Source organism: Anolis sagrei, chromosome 8, assembly GCF_037176765.1.
Source record: "Anolis sagrei isolate rAnoSag1 chromosome 8, rAnoSag1.mat, whole genome shotgun sequence".
NCBI classification, from domain to species: Eukaryota; Metazoa; Chordata; class Lepidosauria; order Squamata; family Dactyloidae; genus Anolis; species Anolis sagrei.
Window position 1 is genome coordinate 22561609 of NC_090028.1, and position 21128 is coordinate 22582736.

The 21128-nt window shown below is 43.0% G+C and overlaps 1 protein-coding gene across 1 annotated transcript in view; it reads left to right on the plus strand.

The window, feature by feature from the left end:
- The window catches only part of CDH13 (cadherin 13), a 996654-nt gene that overhangs the window by 962302 nt on the left and 13224 nt on the right, over positions 1-21128 (plus strand). The window contains exons 12-13 of the mRNA XM_060787892.2: positions 15296-15526; positions 18232-18447. Of these exons, the coding sequence (XP_060643875.2) occupies positions 15296-15526; positions 18232-18447 (447 nt within the window). The remainder of the gene's footprint in view (positions 1-15295; positions 15527-18231; positions 18448-21128) is intronic.

Genomic DNA, 21128 nt, shown 5'->3' on the forward strand with positions numbered 1-21128 from the left:
ACAACAACAAAATAATAACAACAAAATACTAAACAAAACTTTTGCAAGGTTGCGCAAGGTTGTCTGAGGACCCACCATCCTCCCTATCAGCCCCTAGAAAGGCCCCAAAAGGAAATGAAACATTATTTCTGATTGCCTAGAAGGGTGGCCTAATGGAGGCTCTTCCTCAGTTGCCAAAAGCTGGTCAGAACTGAACTAAATTTGCTTGCTAACAGGAGACTTTTAGAAGAGACTTCGACAATCTGGGTTCAGCTTACAAGAAACTATTCTCTTGGCATTCACACAGAACAAATGTACTTCTGCAGGTGACAGGACCAAAAGAAGGTCTCCTCCAAAGGAGGAGACTGTAGTAACTTCTAACCTTTGCCGGCTAGACCGAAGCCTAAGAGTCAGTGGGCTGAGTCTCCATCTTAGGATAGGCAAGTAGGCAGGGGAGGAGTCAGAGGACTCCTGATTGGTATAAGCACCAAGGGGAGGAGTTGGGTGTGAGTGAAAAAGCCTGTCACTTCTGACAGGAGGAGAGGAGGGATTTAACATCACAGGGAGACGGGTTTTAACAACAGAGAGAGGAGGAGGATTTTAGCAGAGTAGGATTTAGACAGGGAGAAGGAAGCTTTTGAGTGAGCCAAGCAGTTAGCGAATAAGGAAGGGACAAGGGCTTCAGTATTACTGTACTTGGAGGGTCAGTGAAGAAGACTTGTCCACTTGTATTAATAAAAAGTACAAGAGAGCTTATTGCCCTGAAGAGTAGATTGGAGAAAGTCTGATTACTCTGTGAGACAGTCAGGGGAACTGATCTCAGGAACAAACTGTTTCGAAGATTTGAATAGTGTGGAGAAGGGAACTCACTTCAAGTTAAAGCTACACCTTTTGTGGAAGTCTCATATTTAATAAGCCTAAGCCTCAGTAACTGAATTACGCGTGTGTACCACTCATTGTTATGAATTGACATATTCTTCAAGTTCAATAAACCTGTTCCTAGTTTATCTTTAACTGGTGTCTGCCTCAGTCTGTCGCACTCAGTGAAAACCAAGTCAGCCTAAAAACCTCTTTACAGTCCAGTCAGCAAGTAAAGGAGCTAATAAAGAAGAACTGAAGCCAGGTTGCATATTGCCTCGAACACATTCACACCTTTGTCGAAGGCTTTCATGGCTGGAATCACTAGGTTCTTGTAGGTTTTTTCGGGCTATAGGGCAATGTTCTAGAGGCATTTCTCCTGACGTTTCACCTGCATCTATGGCAAGCATCCTCAGAGGTAGTGAGGTCTGTTGGAAATAGGAAAATGGGTTTATATATCTGTGGAATGACTGGGGTGGGGCAAAGAGCTCTCTGAGGATGCTTGCCATAGATGCAGGCGAAACGTCAGGAGAAGTGCCTCTAGAACATGGCCCTATAGCCCAAAAAAACCTACAAGAACCTATTCACACCTTTGTTTCCTCAAACAATACAATTGAGGTGGTGGCGGCAAAATCTACCAGAATCATCGGTCTCTAATATCTTTAGTTAATCCCTTACTAAAAGTCCTGTCATGCATGTGTTAAGGGACACCTCGGTCCTTTAATCACCCTTACATTGGTGGCAGCGGTGGGATAGAAAAGGTTTTCCCCCCTGCCAACAGCCCAACAGCCTTTAATTGTTATTACAGAGACCTTCAGATATTCCAAGGATCTATTGTGTCTTAAGGACTTTATTGTTTTCTGATGAGAAAAGAACCCACTAAGTAGACCATAGTAAGTACATTGGGAGAAGAAAGCCAAGTTTTAATGTGTAAACATTACGGTCCCAAAGCCTCATCATTGGTGTCCTTCTTTAACACCAGGCCAATTGTTTAAAAGCAAAAGCCAGCTGGTAAAATAAATAGAAGGGAAAGCTGTGTAACACTTCAGTTACAAGTTGCCTCTCCATATGCTTTAACCTGTGTAAATACATCATGGTACTTGGAATTAAATTACCACAGATTGATTCCACCTAAAAGACAGTATTCGGAAGAAAATCATGCAATTAGTGGCCATGGCAACCCAATTAAAGTTGCTTTTGCACCCTTTATTTTAATTGCTCTATTAATTGAAGAGGGAAAATAAATTGAATGCTCATCCTTTAGTTGTCATTTTAAGTTTGGGCAATATATAAATTGCAGGGAAAATATTGTTTAAATTAGTCACTGTAAGCTGCAGATTTGGAAAAGGAATCATTTGCAGCAAACTGTATTTGAGATAGATGGCACATGTCAGCAGCGAGTTGATAAGAGCTTTGCCTTGTGAAGCATAATTACTCAAACCCAGGAATTGTGTGCATTATTGAAATATATGAGTGATAGTAATTTGAAAGTACAGTTTGTTTTTATAAATTATAGAGTCAAATATCTGTTGGCAGGAGGAGGAGGAGAAGGAGGAGGAGGCGAGAGGAAAGAAATAGAGGCACAGGTTTGCTTTATGGATCTGTTTCTTTCCCCACTGAAAAAGCAAGAGAAATGCATTTAAATTGGGGCATTTGATATCAGGTGAAGATGATATACCTTCTGCATTGATTTTAAGTCAAGTGTGGAGGTATTAGCAGAATGGCATGAGGCGGATTCAACTGGTAAGGCTGATGAATCAAGTAGATTGTAAGACTAAAGACTGATTAATGTACGAATCTCCATGTCTTTTTAGCTCATCTTCACATGATACAGCTTTAATTCCCTCTCTCATGTGAACCTTCTCAACTGTTAAGATCTGCAGAAGAAACTCTCTGACATGTTCTACCAATCTCTAACTTTTTCATCTTGTTTGACATTCTCTTTGGAAGGAAAGTTAATAATAAAGACAGCAAACTAGAAGAACACCAAGTAGAACATGTCCAGAGGTGGGTGACCAAACATGGTGAAAGGTCTGGAAGCCAAAATCTATGAAGAATAGATTAAGAACATGAGATTGTCATATTCACTCTGCTCCTGGATTACGGAGTTCTTGTCAAGATGTTCCCAGAGGGTTAGATTAGGTAATCCTTTCATACACATTCTTAGATTCTTCATATCACCAACTGTGAACCTTACACACTCTTACAACGTCTCATTTTTTAATACCTCTTCAGCTAACCTCACTCTCTCAACACTGGGACACCACAAAGCTGTGTGTTGAGTCCTCTGCTTTTCACCTTGTACACATACGATTGTACCCCATTCACCATAGCAATATCGTTACCAAATTTGCGGATGATGGAACTGTAGTGGGGATTTTTATCCATTAAGAGGATGAGACTGCCTATCGGGATGAGGTGGATCAACTGCTCTCCTGCTCCAATGGCAACAGTCTGGTTCTTAACCTCAACAAGACCAAGGAGCTCATAGTGGACTACAGAAAGAATAGACCAGAAATCCAGCCCTTGGTCATAAATGGAGACCAAGTGGAGTGGTGGCCAGTTTCAAGTTGCTGGGTGTCCGTGTGAAGGAGGATCTGGCCTGGGACTGTGTTCATGCGGCAGCCTTGGTGAAGACAGCCCAGCAGAGACTGTATTATTATCTGAGACTCCTAAGGAACCAACAACTGAATGGAAAACTGCTGGTGACTTTCTCCTGCTGTGCTACACAGATTGTCCTAGCTTGCTGCATCTGCTAATGGTTTGGTAACTGCACAGAAGATAGGCAGAAGATAGGAAGGTGCACCAAAGGGTCACCACTTCTGCCCAGAAAGTGGCTGCCCTCTTTCTCTCCTCTTTAGAAGAACTTTGTAAGTCTTGCAGACTTAACAAAATGCAGAGCATTCTTGGGGATCCATCTCACCCAGGATATTCTCATTTTGAATTATTGCCACCGGGCAGATGGTACAGGGTGGCAAAGGCAAGGACAAACAGACTAAGAGAGAGCTTTCATCCTGGAGCTGTAACTACATGGGACCCTGGTGACTTTGTATTGATGTAACATTGGGGACTGTGCAATAGTAGTTGGAGTGTGAAGGTGGTGGGTGTGTTGATTTGCAATGTGTGCTGGGGAAAGCATTTAATTTTGTTATACAATGTACAATGACAAAGTTATTCTATTCTATTCTTAAAAGGAGATGGGCATCTTTCACCTGGAGAGTAGAATATTCAAATGTGTTGCAATAGGATCTGGTGTCTTTAGGGTGTTGGGAGGGCTCTGATCTGGCTGGGGTGGTCCATGCCTTGGTCACCTCCAGATTGGACTACTGCAATGCGCTCTATGTGGGGCTGCCCTTGAAAACGGCTCGGAAGTTCCAATTGGTCCAACGAGCAGCAGCCAGGATGTTAACTGGGGCCCCTTACAGAGAGAGGTCAACCCTCCTGTTCAAGGAGCTCCACTGGCTGCCGTTTATTTTCCAAGCCCAATTTAAGGTGCAGGTGCTTACCTACAAAGCCCTGAACGGTTTGGGACCATCCTACCTGCGTGACCGCATCTCCGTCTACAAACCCACGCGTTCACTTCGGTCATCTGGAGAGGCCCTGCTCGTGATCCTGCCTGCGTCGCAAGCGCGTTTGGTGGGGACACGAGACAGGGCCTTTTCTGTGGTGGCCCCCCGACTCTGGAACACCCTCCCCAAAGATCTTAGACAGGCCCCTACACTGGCAGTCTTTAGAAAGAACTTGAAGACCTGGCTGTTCCGATGTGCCTTCCCAGAATAGGAAATCTCCAATACCAAGTCCCATAAGCACTTTATTAAAACTAAGATTACCGCACACTGCACTTGCCCTATAAGCCTTTATATTCCACCTGTCACATCAGCACTTTTAATCCTGTACCCATTACTCTGGCCAGGCCCAGTTTCATTGTGTCCTAGTGTATTGTTTATTGCTTGTTGTTATATTGCTTCAATTGTTTTTAATTTGCCTTGGGTTTTGTATTGTTATGTTGTGTGTTGAGGCCTTGGCCTTTGTAAGCCGCATCGAGTCCTTCGGGAGATGCTAGCAGGGTACAAATAAAGTTTAATAATAATAATAATAATAATAATAATAATAATAATAATTGGAGAGTATTTAGAGGAAGGAAGTGGCAAACCACCTCTGAATATTCCATGCCCTAAAAGACCTCTTTGAAATCTCTGTGTTCACCATAAATCAATACATGCTGATACTTCTGGTAATATCTTCAATTGGGTTCCTTTCCATGGTTTCCACATGCAGCCCCACGATTGCAATCCTAATAATTCATTTTTGAGCAAATAACTTGCATTACGTGAATGCTACCTTGCAGAGGAAACTGGCATTTGCTGACTGCTCTGAACCATTTTCTACACGTTGGTAGAGGTTGGAATTGCTTGTGAACCACTTTGTCCCTTTCCTGCTGTTTCATCTTGGTAATCCTTTTATACACATTCTTAGATTCTTCATATCACCAACTGTGAACCATACACAGTCTTACAACGTCTCATTTTTTAATCAAAGCATTTTAAAAAGAAAAATGCCATTTTTAGGTACATCCAGGGGTCAGCTTGGGCAACTGGCATGTCAGCTTGAGAACCGTTTTAGGATTTTTCTGATGTACCCTTTCAGTTCTCCTTTTTGCAACAATATCAACTGAATACACACACACACACACATGAAAGCAATCCATTGAGTTCATGGTGCAACCATCACCTCTCTTAAAGGCAAAGGGAAGACTAAATGAGAAAACCAGGAGAGAAAAACGCAAGTCAAAGCTCAAGGCCATAGAGGTCACTGAAGGCCCAGGTTGTGCTCAGATGTGTTTCCAGAATGAATTCCATTGTCTCCTACACGGTGACCTGGGCTGGAATACAATGCATTAAGCTTGTAGTGACTTACTTTTGAAATAAAAGTCATGTGTGCATAAACTATACCTTTCATAATAGCAGGACAGGGACATTTTTTGCAATGGAAAGGAAGGATCAAGCCAACAGCTGGCATTACATTGAATTGACATAGACTCCCCAATGAAAGGATATTTTCAAACTCTGTGTGAGGGAATCTCCAAATGCACATCACATCATACTTCTATTGCTGATCTGACTTCCTGGATCACTCCCTCACTGAATTTTTTCCAACAAAGAATTCAGAAAATTTGATGTGATGCATAGCCAAATCTCATCATTCCTATCAGAATTGCTTATCAGGCCAAATGTGGTGAGATCTGTTGCCAGGGTGGGGGGGGGGGCATTCTATTGATGGCCTCCATGATCAGAAACCATGAGGCTTTGTGTATGGCACAGCTCAACAGTACGGGATGGAGTTGGTTTGTAGGCCTCTTTGGATTGTGGCTGGCCAGAGAGCAACCCAATTATTGGACTGGCCTGGATTTTCCAATATTTCACCCAAAGAAACCAGAGGAGGTAGTCTAGGGTTGAGTCCCCTTTAGGAGATATAAAGAGGGATATAAATAGCAGCAACAACAACAAGAACAGCAATAGGGTTGACACCTGGCCTGAGCTGGACCCACAATACGTTACTTCTTCTTGCTCCTATTGAATTAACTTTCACAGGATATAGATTGAACTTGTTGTTGTTGTTCATTCGTTTAGTCATCTCCGACTCTTCGTGACCTCATGGACCAGCCCACGCCAGAGCTCCCTGTTGGCCGTCACCACCCCCAGCTCCTTCAAGGTCAGTCCAGTCACTTCAAGGATGCCATCCATCCATCTTGCTCTTGGTCGGCCCCTCTTCCTTTCACCTTCCACTTTCCCCAGCATGTCTTCTCTAGGCTTTGCTGTCTCCTCATGATGTGGCCAAAGTACTTCAACTTTGTCTCTAGTATCCTTCCCTCCAATGAGCAGCCGGGCTTTATTTCCTGGAGGATGGACTGGTTGGATCTTCTCACAGTCCAAGGCACTCTCAGAACTTTCCTCCAGCACCACAGTTCAAAGGCATCTATCTTCCTTCACTCAGCCTTCCCTAAGGTCCAGCTCTCACATCCGTAGGTTACTACAGGGAATACCATGGCTTTGACTAGATTGAACTAGATGATCCTTATTTAATCCAACTTTTTGTGACTGGTCTTGTTATTCTATAGATGAGAGTTATCCTCTGGAACAGCAATGTTCTTTCTTTAGAACCATTCTAACAAAATCCTACATAATTTCTTCCAAGTTCTAGTCCAAAGTGTCTGGACAACACCAGATTGCCTTGTCCTACCTTCTACTATCCCCATCCAGATCTGCTCTACTAAACATTTGCTGGAGATGGCAGCGACTAGAATGCGGCTTCCTTATTTACAGATTCAATACCCATAGTTCCACTTACCCACAAACCAAAATATCCCTCTTCCCCAGAAGTGCTTGTGGGCCTCTCTAGGCCTTCAAGCAATTATATTTATTTATTTATTTATTTATTTATTTATTTACTTTGCTTGTATACCGCTGTTCTCAGCCTGGGGGCGACTCACAGCGGTGTATAACATAGAAAGAACAAGGTTCAAAATTCGAGACACAATATAAAAATAATCCACAATCCAGCATTAACCAAGAAACATCATCATCATCAAAAAAAATCATCATTACTACAAAAGCCATTCCGCGTCATCTCATCGTCCAAACCACAATCCAGTATCATTTTCCGTTGTTCCATTCCTGTCGTCATTACCAATTATTGCACTTCTTGTTCGAACGCCTTCTTGAACAACCAAGTCTTTAATTTCCTGCGGAATATCATCACGGAAGGAGCCAGTCTGATGTCCACGGGAAGGGTGTTCCACAGCCGAGGAGCCACCACCGAGAAGGCCCTATCTCTCATCCCTGCCAGCCATGCCTGTGAAGCAGGCGAGATCGAGAGCAGGGCCTCCCCGGAAGATCTCAAAGTCCTGGTGGGCTCGTAGGTCGAGATGCGGTCGGATAGGTATCTTGGGCCGGAACCATTTAAGGCTTTATAGGCCAATGCCAGCACCTTGAATTGGGCCCGGTAGCAAATCGGCAGCTAGTGGAGCTGGTAGAACAGGGGGGTTGTATGCTCCCTGCGTCCCGCTCCTGTTAGTATCATGGCTGCCACACGTTGGACCAATTGAAGCTTCCGGGCCGTCTTCAAAGGCAACCCCACGTAGAGAGCGTTGCAGTAGTCTAAACGGGATGTAACCAGAGCGTGTACCACCGTGGCCAAGTCAGACTTTCCAAGGTACGGGCGCAGCTGGCGCACGAGCCTAAGCTGTGCAAATGCTCCCCTGGTCACCGCCGAAACCTGAGGCTCCAGGCTCAGCGATGAATCCAGGATCACACCCAAGCTCCGAACCTGCGCCTTCAGCTGCGAACCTTGCGCCTATATGGGATATATGTTTAGCTTAAAATATAGGGTTCACTATTATCCACTGTTTCAGGAATCTATGTGAGTTCTTGGAATGTATTCCCTGTGGATTCAGGGGCCATGCTATATTTTTTAAAATGCTGATGAAAATTCACAGTGTGTGAGACTGCCGGATCAGCCATTTAAGCTCTTCAAGATTATCTTTGGCTTCTGGCCATTTAGTACAGCTTTAAGAAAAGTTCTGTTACTGAGTCTATTAATGTGGTTACATTTTTTTTATTCTTTTCCCAGAGATGATAATAGCGCTAACTCTAAAATGGGTTTCCAGAATAATTTAGAAACTCTAATTAAAGTTCTTCCCTCAAGACACACAAACACACACTAATTGTCACTGATAAGAGATTCTTGTAGAAAGGGATTTAGATAAGCCTTCCATAGCTATACTAGTCCAAAACAACTAGAAGTTTGAAGTCTCTTATGCAAATATGGGCAATGATCGATAGCTGGAGGCTGAACTCTGGGTGAGGTGAAACAAAAGAATCCATCTTTCCCCAAAGACAAGAAGTTCTTTAAGGATCAAGAGATATAGTCAGTGCCACATCTGTGGGAAAGGGGAAAAGTTTTATCACCAACTTGCATGGGAAAGGATATATGGCAAGGGTATAGAAAAAGCAGTTGAACAGTCTCACAGTATCCACTGAGATGTGGGGAGCCCAGTATGGCAGCAGAGACATCTCGTATTGACCCGCAAATACATTGTAGTACCACCATCCAAGTTCTGCCTTGAAGCTCATAAAGCATTGTCCAAGGTGTCCTATTAGGCCTGGGTAACAACGGAAAAATTTGTTTCTAAAATCGATTTGTATTTGGGGTTTTTTTTGTTTCGATATTTAAAATAATTACAAAATTTTCCTTTTAAAAAGTTTGATATTTACGAAATTTCGTAAATGGTAAAAAATTAACGAATCGATTTCCGAACCAATAACGAATCGATTCGTTAATGGCGGACGCGACCGCGAAATACGCTAAAAAACCTCCAAAACCTTCTGAAGCTTCCCTCTCCCTCTGTTGTTGACTGTTGGTGTGATATTATAATTTTTTTTCACTAATTAAACCATAAAACTGGCCCAGACATGCGGAAATAATAACGAAACGACCTCAAAACAATAACGAAACGAATACAATATCGAAATACGAAGCATTTACAAAACGTTTTTGAAAATTCGTTTTTTTAATAATTGCTCCAGAATGGTTCGTTATCGTTTTGTAATTGAAAAAATTAACGAATTATTAACGAATTACGAATTAACGAAACGAAACCGCCCAGCCCTATGTCCTATTTATATATGCAAAGCTCATATTCTACATGGAATGTTACACTTGTGTTCTAATGAATGCACCTGTGCATCTAGACCTTATGATAGGTCACCCAACTCTTGAAAACCATGTTCCCAACTCTTATCATCCAACACAGTTGTCTTTGAAGGCCATGTTTGAAACCCAAAGACAGTTGTCTTTGAAGGCCATGTTTGTTGGAGATGGCCAACTCCTTGGCCATCTCCACAGATGCCAATCTTTACAACAAGTGAAGCTTGAGAAGACTAGAATTCCTCTCTACTTTCTCAGTCCTGGACCATTGTATTGTCCAAGAATGCCTGCCAAATGTGCATGAAGTTTAACTTTGTTGCTTTTCAGGCATAGGTGAAGAAAGGCATCAAGTAAAGATGTCTTTCTTCAACACGTTTCTTCTCAAAGAAAGCATTATTATAAAACAATTTTCTTCCCAGGAGGACGTTTCTCAAAAACACAATTTTTGAAGCCTGTTCACAATTTGAAGCTTGTTCTGTGCAAAAAAAAATTGCATGTGTTTCTTTTGCCCAGAAAGCAATGTTTTCTGTATGAGAAGCAACATTCCTCACCCGGTAACTTAAAACAATCCTGCTGGGTTTTCGAGCTTAGCAAATGATTGCCAAGATGTCCTTCTCAACGACAATATGAATCTGCTTTTAGCCCAAATTTTGCAGGAATTTCCCATGATGCTGAACCTCTTTGGGAGGCAGAGTTCAGCACTTTGGATGACGCCTTTACAGTTCATACTAAAACATGGAGTAGATGTAACACCCTGAAATGAGAGTCAAATGCTACCTCTGGGATTCCGTCTATGCACTGAACAAAAGGTGTGCTTTTAAAGCTATTTTTATTTGGCATTTATCGTCCCTCTTTTCTATATACCGAGACAGAATGAATAATGTGAATCTTGTAGACTTAGCTGGGTGTTTAATTCAGTCTCAACTGCACCCATTTATCTCTGGCATCTTTTTTGATGTCCCTCCCACAGCAAAGTTGTTAACGGGTTTCAGTTTATGACCTTGACATTTGCTTGTTTTTCTTTTGAAATTCTCATGTATTTGGGATAATTGGTTACAAAGAACTCACTGATATAAATAATGCACGCTGGTCATAAGTCACCAAAATGGACAAGAAATTGCTTTTCGTTCCACCTACTGCATTAACGAAAGAATCCTTAAGAAAACGAAGAAAGGAGTGACAAGTAAACAAGACAGAACAAATAAAAATTATGCTTGCAGTTGACAAAGTAAGGCCACGTTTGTATACCGTTGGGTTCTTTCTCGAAAATCGGTTTTAAAAAGAGCTTCCATTTTCAGTCTAGGAGAAAAAGGAGAGAGACGACGAAAGAGTGGAAATAAAATACATTGAATTAAAGATAGTGTTTTAATTAAGAGCATGAAAGGGTGAATTTTCTGATCATATTTCAAATACTTCAATGCCTTTTCATCCATTCTCCTCTCTGACTTGGCTTCATAATGTATCGAGAACAAAAGGAAATGTATAGAAAGCTCCCTTTTTTGGAAAATTCAATTAGTCCAGCAATAAGGGGAAGGAATAATGTCTTCCTCATTAAAGGGATTCCTAGCCTCACCCCTTGTGATGTGAGAGGGAGGGAGATGAAAACTGCCTTTGTTGTGCGCTTATGTGTCTGTAACAGATGAGGTGTCACTGTTGAGATAATTTATCATCCTAACAAGGGATCTTTTATTACAGTTACTGTTTTCTCAGATCTTTAAAAGAAAGAGCATGTTAATTTTGCTTTCCTTTCAGCCTTCAGTCAATTCCTTTTCTTCTATTCAAAGGCAAGGTTGTGTCCCAGAGCTTGGAAATATGTTTTGTTATTGTTGTTGTTGTTGTTCAATCAACTTCCAGGATCTTTCAAACAGCATGACTAAAATGTTCCTAGCAAAAAGCTGCATGGTAAAGGATTGGATCAGAGGTGTCCCTTCTGAATTTATGAAATCTCTGCATGCGCAGTCATGTATCAATTGTGCAACACAGTCCTTGTGTTGACTGGTCACAGGGTGCAGTTGAATTGTGCGACACAGTCCTTGTGTTGACTGGTCACAGGGTGTCACAAGTGAGGCTGGTGGGGACGAGGAGCAGGGCTTTCTCAGTGGTGGCCCCTCACCTGTGGAACTCACTCCCGGGGGAAATCAGGGCATCACCATCCCTCCTCGCCTTCAGGAGGAGGGTGAAGACATGGTTATGGGACCAGGCCTTTGGGCACTCTGTCAATTAAATCAGATAATCAGGCAAGTAAGGACCAACAAGACTGATGAAGTGGAACGTAAAACTAGATCTATGAGTTAGCGAACGCTGACCATGTAAGAGGAGAAATTGGGTTTGTATTGGTTTTATTGATTTTATTGATTTTATGGTTATAATGCATGAATTGTTATTAACTGTGAATTGATGTAATTTTGTGTATGATTGTTTTATGATGCAGGCATCGAATTTTGCCTTTGCCTTTGTAAGCCACCCTGAGTCCCCTTCGGGGTGAGAAGGGCGGGGTAAAAGAACCCCAAATAAATAAAATAAATAAATGGAAATATTGATGCAATCACAACCTAGGTCAATGTGCCTCTTTGGCTACTGCAACCTTAAACTGAATGTTGGCATTCCACTTTTAGACCCAAAAACTCCAACTTCTTCCACAAATGATCCTATAGACCAGTGTTTCTCAACCTGGGGGTCGGGACCCCTAAGGGGGTCGCGAAGGGGTGTCAGAGGGGTCGCCAAAGACCATAAGAAAACACAGCATTTTCTGATGGTCATGGGGATTCCATGTGGGAAGTTTGAGCCAATTCTATCATTGGTGGAGTTCAGAATGTTCTTTGATTGTAGTGAACTATAAATCACAGCAACTACAACTCCCAAAAGTCAAGGTCTATTTTCCCCAGACTCCACCAGTTTTTAGTGACGAGACACCAGTGAATGGTTATCGTAGTAATTGTGTATTAATTGTATATTAGATCAGGTTGTTAACTGTTTTATATTGGTGTTGAATTTTGCTGTGTTCTGTGTCTTGTGAACCGCTGTGAGTCGCCTTCGGGCTGAGAACAGCGGCATAGAAGCAAAGTAAGTAAATAAATAAATAAGTAAATGTCCTTCATGAGAACCATAAAGAATCCCCTTTCCTTTCTCCACCATGCTGCACCTTTGGCTTTTTTGTGAACACAAGACTCCTTTTGTTGAATACAAGAATAATTCCCCCCAAAATCTCATTTAAAATACTTGCCTTGGAAGTTGGGGGCTACTTTTGCCTTGTTTAGCTCCTGAGAACTTCAGCGATGGAAAACACATCCAGCACAAGCTATGAGAAAGCACGCTTTTCACCTATATATAAGGTCCTTGGATTAACTTTGGAAAGTGACAGAAAGTTATTACCACCTGTCAGCTCTTTGTTGACCTAAGTGGATGAGGTGCTGGTCTTAGTTTTGCTGCAGAAGGTGGGCGCCTACAGCAGAAAGGCTTCTTGCCGCTTCTTCCCGGATCTCTTTTCAGTGAAAGAGCAAAAGGTTGCTCCGACTGGATGGTGTATAAGCAATCCTCCCGGCCTTTCTGTCTGATTACATCCAACAAAGGTGCAAAAGAGCCTTGGCTGTCACTTGGAGACACTGCCTCTCCCCGGTATCACATTTCCATATAAAAAATTCCACACAGCATTTTCTGATGCCATTTCTGTGACTAAACAAAACCAAATAGATGGAATCTAGCCAAGAGATAAACTGGAGTCCTGTTGTTCATGCAATAGCACATACATGAAAGCTTGGCTGCTTCCCACTTTGGTCTGAGTTTTAATTGAGAAGCAATAATTAATTACCCATTATGAGCAGCAAGGTATTCCCGTTCAGAGGGAATCGTAATCTCAAGTTGAAGAATGTCCTACTATTTGTACACCTGTTGAAGCCATTGCAGATTTTTCAAAGACATAGGGTGCATCTAAGCCAGGGGTCCCCAAACTACGGCCCGCGGGCCGGATCCGGCCCGCTGAGGGCATCTATCCGGCCCGCGGGCTGTGGAGAAGGGTGAGAGGCAGGTGAAGGGGGGCCTGCTTTGCCCGTCGCCTCCATGGGCCCAGCCTCTCCTCCCTCGGGGAGGCATCCTGGATGCCTCCCGGAGGAAGGAGAGGTGGGGGAGGAGGCGACGGGCAAAGCGGCTTGGGCCCGCTTTGCCCGTCGCCTCCGTGGGCCCAGCCTCTCCTCCCTCGGGGAGGCATCCTGGATGCCTCACGGAGGAAGGAGAGGGGGGGAGGCGACGGGCAAAGCGGCTTGGGCCTGCTTTGCCCGTTGCCTCCGTGGGCCCAGCCTCTCCTCCTTTCGGGATGCGTCCTGGATGCATCCCGGAGGCAGGAGAAGGGGGGGGGTGGTAAATCCAGTCATGTCCGACTCTGGGACTCTGCTGCTCATCTCCATTTCTAAGTTGAAGAGCCGGTGTTGTCCATACACACCTCCAAGGTCATGTGGCCGGCATGACTGCATGGAGCGCCGTTACCTTCCTACCGGAGCGGTATCTATTGATCTACTCACATTTGCATGTTTTCTAACGGCTAGGTTTATATTTATTCTAAACTGCTAAGTTTATATTTGTTAAAATAATTCTTCATTTTAATTATTGTATTATTTAAAGTGTTTTTTGCACTACAAATAAGATATTTGAGGTGTGGATAGGAATTCATTCATGTTTTTTTTCAAATTATAATCCGGCCCTCCAACAGTTTGAGGGACTGTGACCCGGCCCTCTGTTCAAAAAGTTTGGGGACCCCGATCTAAGCTGTAGAATTCATGCCATGGAAGACCACTTTAACTGCCATGGCTCAATGCTAGGGAATCCAGGCAGTTGTAGTCTTACAATACCTTTAGCTGCTTCTGCCCAAGAGTGTGGGAGCCTCGCCAAAATACAACTCCTATGATTCAATAGCCAATCCATAGCAGTTTAATGGTTGGGCATTAATTATAAACCAGGCATAGGCCAACTTGGGCCCTCCCTCCCTCCCTCCACGTGTTTTGGACTCCAACTCCAACAATTTCTAAGAGCCTCAGTCTCCTTCCTTTTCCTTTTCCCTTTCCACTTAAGTGACTAAGTGGTAAAAGGAAAGGGCCTGCGGCTGTTAGGAATTCTGGAACTTGGAGTCCAAAACACCTGGAGGCAGCGAGGGCAGGCCTAAGTTGGCCCATGCCTGTACAAGCCTGTTCCTCATTAACATGGAAATGGCTCTCACATAGAAATAGTGGATTGATGCAAACCCACCCTTGAAAGCTTGCTTCCTTGAATAAGAGAAATCAGTGGGGAAATGCATCACATCGTTAGATAATTTCATTTGAAATTTCCACAGAACAAAGTGGAATCATGTTTCATATGCTTTGAAGTTGTATATCACAGACATTGGGCTGGATAGTCCTTTTGAGGGGAGTCCATAGGTTCCAAAGTGTATGAAATGACCCTTAAAGCGGAAGCACAGTCGGACTCACTTCTGAACAAGGAGGCCTGCTATTGCACGATTCCAACCCACAAGACAGCAATTTCTATTTTGTTTACTTATTTACTGCTTGAACGGTTTTTATTTCAGTTGCCGGAAATGGAACGCACTGGTGTTGAAAGTAATGCATATAAAAAAGGAGTTGTCAGGCTGCAAATAATATCTCCCGATTCCCATCTGCTTAAAATCTACAGCCTTGCCATATGGGTGTCTTGGTTCTGCATGCATAATCCATGTGTACACAGTACATAATTGGCCAGTTCATAAAGTCTATGGCTTTCTCCATAGGTAGCCCTCCGGCAACGGGGACAGGGACATTGCAAATCATATTGGAAGACGTCAATGACAACCCACCCTCCCTTCACCAAACTGTCTTAAGCGTCTGCGAAGACATGAAAGATGTGAAGGTCATCCTGGGCGCCTTAGATAAGGATATCCGTCCTAATACAGACCCATTCAAGTTTGAGCTGAGCAAACAGTCGGGTCAAGATAAAGCATGGAAAATCACCAGAATCAACAGTAAGTCCATCAGAAGTAATAACCTTTCCAGCCTTCCATTTTCATTTCTCCTCTTCTCATGTCTTTTATCTCTCCCCAGCTATTTGCAGTCAAACCAACGATGCTTAGTCTTAGACTGTGTTACAGTTTTGATTATTTTAGTTTCACAAGAGATTCTTGAACTGAAAATCCCATCAGACGTAGCCAACATAGGCAATGTGGAAGGGTGCTTGGAGTTGCAATCTAGTGCATTTGGGAGGTTCACCTGTGCCATATCTTTCTATTATATGAAAAGCTACTTCCATGGAACCAGTCATAAGTCAGTCACACTGTCCTGAAAGTAAAACACCACGAGACTCTCTAAGCCAGAGTCCATAAAGAAAAGCTAGTTCACATATCTTCATATCCCATTATTTCTGCTTACACAACACTTAGCTCAAGTGAATCCTTCTGTAAATGAGATTTCTCAATTGGTTGAATGCTGTACCTCAGTTTCCTTCAATGAAAGGCAGAGAAATTCATCTGATTGTGGTCTCCCCACATATGGACTCTGCGGATGGGGAAACAGTGATTCATATAATGTCTGGACTGTTGTCTTCTGCATCCTGGCATCTTCCAGACTTGTACTACAACTCCCATCTCTCATCAACTAAAATGGCTAGTGGGGACTGATTGGCATTGTAATCCAAAATTGAGAAAGAATTGCAGAAGAAGGATTATTAGGCAAAACTAAAGAGTTCATAGAATCATAGAATCAAAGAGTTGGAAGAGACCTCATGGGCCATCCAGTCCAACCCCTTGCCAAGAAGCAGGAATGTTGCATTCAAAGCACCCCTGACAGATGGCCATCCAGCCTCTGTTTAAAAGCTTCCAAAGATTGCGCCCTTGGTGGACTTCAATATTCACTGAGACACAAAGCTTTCCAAAACTTTGACTCAAAGAAGTTCAAAAAGTCTCTGCATACTTACCCGTGAATTAGGGAAGCAAATTTTGTTTCAAAACTTACCACTTCTTTTATATCGTTCCTTCTGGATTTGCATTCGCCTTTAACCAAAAAGTCAGACACCAAAATCCCCCATTGGAGAAGAGCATGTTTTCTGCTCAATTCCAGTGTGTAGCACATAGCATCTTAAATCTATTTGAACATAGGACTAATGTGTTGATGGACTTTATGAAGGCAGTCCAACTAAATTTGGGTCACGGGAAAGAGCCAAGTGCTAGGATTTTTAGATGCCGTGGTTGAAAGCATTGTCTGCAGCCATAGCAGCTCCAATGCTGGCCAAAGTCTCCTTGGTGGACTTCAATATTCACTGAGACACAAAGCTTTCCAAAACTTTGACTCAAAGAAGGCAAGAGCCTGACAGATCTCTACTGGGGAAGGCGGCTTGTGAAATACTTTTTTTATAATTGGCACTGAAAGCAATGTTTCATGTTTGAAGAGTATTGAAATACCATTTTGTTGATGCAAGTGGGAATGTTGCCACTTCTTCAATGGGAAAATGAGTGCCCTGGGAGGAAAAGAGCCAACTCTGTATATTGTCGCAATTCCAGACAGTGGGATAGAAAGCATCACACCTGTAGCTTTCTCTTCACAAGAAATGAGAAGTCCGGAGGGGGAATGTCGTCTGACTTGTGCTTCTTTCTGTTGGATCCCAGACTCAGAAGGAGATTTTCATCTCGTTCCTTTGTGTCTTCTGATACAGATGTTTCATCCTTGCTAAGTTTTAGAAATGGTTTGAGAACAACATTTGTTGCACTGGATTTTTGAAAGCTGTCCATCACAATAGTTTTAACAAAAGATGTGCAAAAAATCTGGAAATTCTAGAGAAACCTCATATGAAATCAACTGTCCCATGTTTCTTGGGGTGCATCTACAGTGTAGAATGAATACCGATTGATACCACTGCCATGGCTCAATGCTATTTGTAATTTTGTGAGATATTTGCCCATCTCTGTCGGAGAGTTCTGGGGTCACCACAAACTACAACATCTAGGAGTCCATAGGATGGAGTCATAGTACTTTAAGTGGAATCAAACTGCTATAACTCTGTAGTATGGATAGAAGGAGCAGGGATTCAATCCCCAATCTCCTAGAATTCCAGTCCAACACTCAAACATTACACCACACTGTCTCAATAGCACCTAACACCATTTGATAAGGACATTGTTATTTTTATGATTTATTTGTCGTGTCAGGGCAACCAGTCAATTATATTACATTTCTAAAAGAACAAAGCAAACAAACAGACAAAATACAAAATTTGTGAGTTTGGTAGTTGACTAAATGTCCTTTGACCAGTATCTGGCCACTTGGAATGCTTCTGGTGTTGCTGCAAGAAGGTCCTCCATTGTGCATGTGGCAGGGCTCAGGTTGCATTGCAGCAGGTGGTCAGTGGTTTGCTCCTCTCCACACTCGCATGTCGTGGATTCCACTTTGTAGCCCCATTTCTGAAGGTTGGCTCTGCATCTTGTGGTGCCAGAGCGCAGTCTGTTCAGCGCCTTCCAAGTCGCCCAGTCCTCTGTGTGCCCAGGAGGGAGTCTCTCATTTGGTATCAGCCATTGGTTGAGGTTCTGGGTTTGAGCCTGCCTCTTTTGGACTCTCACTTGCTGAGGTGTTCCAGCGAGTGTCTCTGTAGATCTTAGAAAACTATTTCTAGATTTAAGTAGTTGATGAAGACATTTTATAATGAAAACATTTCTCATTGTTACCTCTTTATTTCTTGTAGATACTCACGCCCAAATCACCCTGCCTCAAAACTTGAAGAAAGCCAACTACAACATCCCTATTTTGGTGACAGATTCTGGGAAACCTCCTCTAACTAACAGTACAGAACTGAAAATCCAGGTGTGCTCCTGCACGAAATACAAAATTGACTGCAGCGCATCATCCACCCTCCATGCCAGCATGGTCCTAGCCTTCGTTTCGCTCTTCAGTTTATTTCGTAAGTTTTTCGAGCAAACATGGGCATGAGTGAACAGAACACACTGCTGGGAGAAAAGAACCATACATACCTTGGGGGAGGTTACAGCTCTCAGAAATCTCTGCCAATATGGCTGATGGCAAAGAAGCATAGCACAAGGCTGGTTGCCTTGGTGATTTTGGATGAGAGGGAGAAGATCAATAACATAAATAGAGAACTGGGTATGTTTAGCCTGGAGAAGAGAATGTTAAGAGGGAACATGGTAGCCATGTTTACATATTTGAAAGGATGTTGTAGGGAAGATGGAACAAGCTGGCTTTCTGCTACTCTAGAGTAGAATAATAGAATCATAGACTCATAGAATAATAGAATAATTATTCCATTGGAAGAGATCACATGGACCATTTAGTCCAGTCCCAATCTGCCATGCAGGAAAAGCACAATCAACAGCATCCCCAAAACCTTCCAGGGAAGGAGCTTCCACCGGACTCCAAGGCAGAGAGTTCCACTGCTGAACAGCTCTTCTTACAGTTGGGAAGATTCTAAGGTTCAGGCGGAATCCCCTTTCCTGTATTTGAGTCCTAGTTTCCAGGGTAGCAGAAAACATGCATTCTCCCTCTTCCTTGGGACACCCTTTCACATATTTATACATGGCTCTTTTCATGTCTCCTCTCAACCTTCTCTTCTGCAGCTAAGCAGACCCAGCTCTTTAACCTGCTACTCAGAAATATTATTCAAGGTCTCCAGACCTTTGAACATTTTAGTTGCCCTCTTCCTCTGTACCCCTTCTTCCAGGTTAGAGTCAATCTCTATTTTGAACTGTGGGGCCCAGAATTGGACACAGTGTGATTCCAGGTAAAGAGGTCTGACCAAAGCAGAAGAGAGAGGCACCATGACTTCCCTCGATCTGGACACTATTTTCCTTTTGATGCAGCCCAAAATCCCATTGGCTTTTTGGGTTGCTGCACCACACTCTTGGTTCATGTTCAACTTGTTCTCCACCAGGACTCCCAAGATCTTTTTCACATGGACTGTTGTTGATTAGAACACAATGGCATAATGGATTCCAACTAGTGAAAGAGATGCTGCACCTAAACATTAGAAAGAACCTTCTGGTAGTAAGAGCTGCTTGACAGTGGAATATACTGTCTTGGTGTGCAGTTGAGTCTTCTTCTCAGAAGGTCGTGTATTCCCTCACAGCAGATGGTCCTTGGGTTCTCATCTTACTCTATGGTTCTGTTATCCATTCAAAAGCTCAAGATAGGCCCCAGGTTTCAACTTTCTGCTACTTCCCTCCTCCCCCATAGCGCACCTCTTTCCTGTTCCATCATTTCCAAGAAATGAGTTACATCATCAAGGGAGGACAAAAGTGGTACGAGCAAAATTTGCTACCAGACCCCCATTACCACCACCATCGTGGGCCTTCTCCAGCTTCTTGGAAATACTCATAAAGCTTGGGAGAAGCTGAAGTCTCATTCATGGACTCATACCTGGAGAACTCAGAAAATACCTAGAGAGGACATGTTTTATCAGAGAAGGGTAAATGAAACCCAAAGGTATCAAATGCAGGGATTGAACCTTATTAATAAGAAACACCTTCATTAGAAATAGCTGTTATAGGACAACTCATTGCCGGATTTTTATTTATCGTGTCAGGAGCAACCAGACAGTTGTATTACATTTTAACTAAACAAACAGATAAACAAACAAAACACAAAGTTTGCAAGCTTGGCAGTTGATTAAATGTCCTCTGACCAGTTCTTGGCCACTTGGAGTGCCTCTGGTGTTGCCGCAAGGAGGTCCTCCATTGTGCATGTAGCAGGGCTCAGGCTGCATTGCAGCAGGTGGTCAGTGGTTTGCTCTTCTCCACACTCGCATGTCATGGATTCTACTTTGTAGCTCCATTTCTTAAGATTGGCTCTGCATCTCGTGGTGCAGTCTGTTCAGCGCCTTCCAAGTCACCCAGTTTTCTGTGTGCTCAGGGGGGGAGTCTCTCATTTGGTATCAGCGATTGATTATGGTTCTGGGTTTGAGCCTGCCACTTTTGGACTCTCGCTTGCTGGAGTGTTCCAGCGAGTGTCTCTGTAGATCTTAGAAAACTATTTCTTGATTTAAGTCATCGTTGGAGGTTTTTTTAGCATATTGCGCAATCGCGTCCGCCATTAACGAATCGATTCGTAATTATATGAAATTTCGTATATACACATACACACACACACACACACACACACACTCTCTTTCACACACACACACATACACCCCCCCCCCCCCAAACCTGGTTCATCCACCCAGGAATTTTGAGCATATCCTTGACATGTTTCATCTTCTTTGAGGTAAGAAAATGTTGATTGTTGCTATAGCAGGGCTGTTCTCCCTCTCTTAATCCAGGCAGGAGCTGCAAATGTTTCGTTGCGGCAATCTGGCGCACTCTATTTCGTCAGAGCCATTAAAGTCATTCATTCAAAAACAGGGGAGGGAAAAAAATCCAACCACATATCATTTCTGTGACTTCCTGAACAGGCACATATCCCAAGCTTAGATAATAATTGCCTAATTTAAATGATAATGCCAAGATGTTTTTGTTCTGGCGAGAGATTCACGGCGGGGCTGTCGTTGTACTAAATAGTCCACTCGTTGCGTTCACTCCAGATTGTCAAATGCACACTCACACAAAATTTGGTGTGAGCAGCCAATATTTTTTT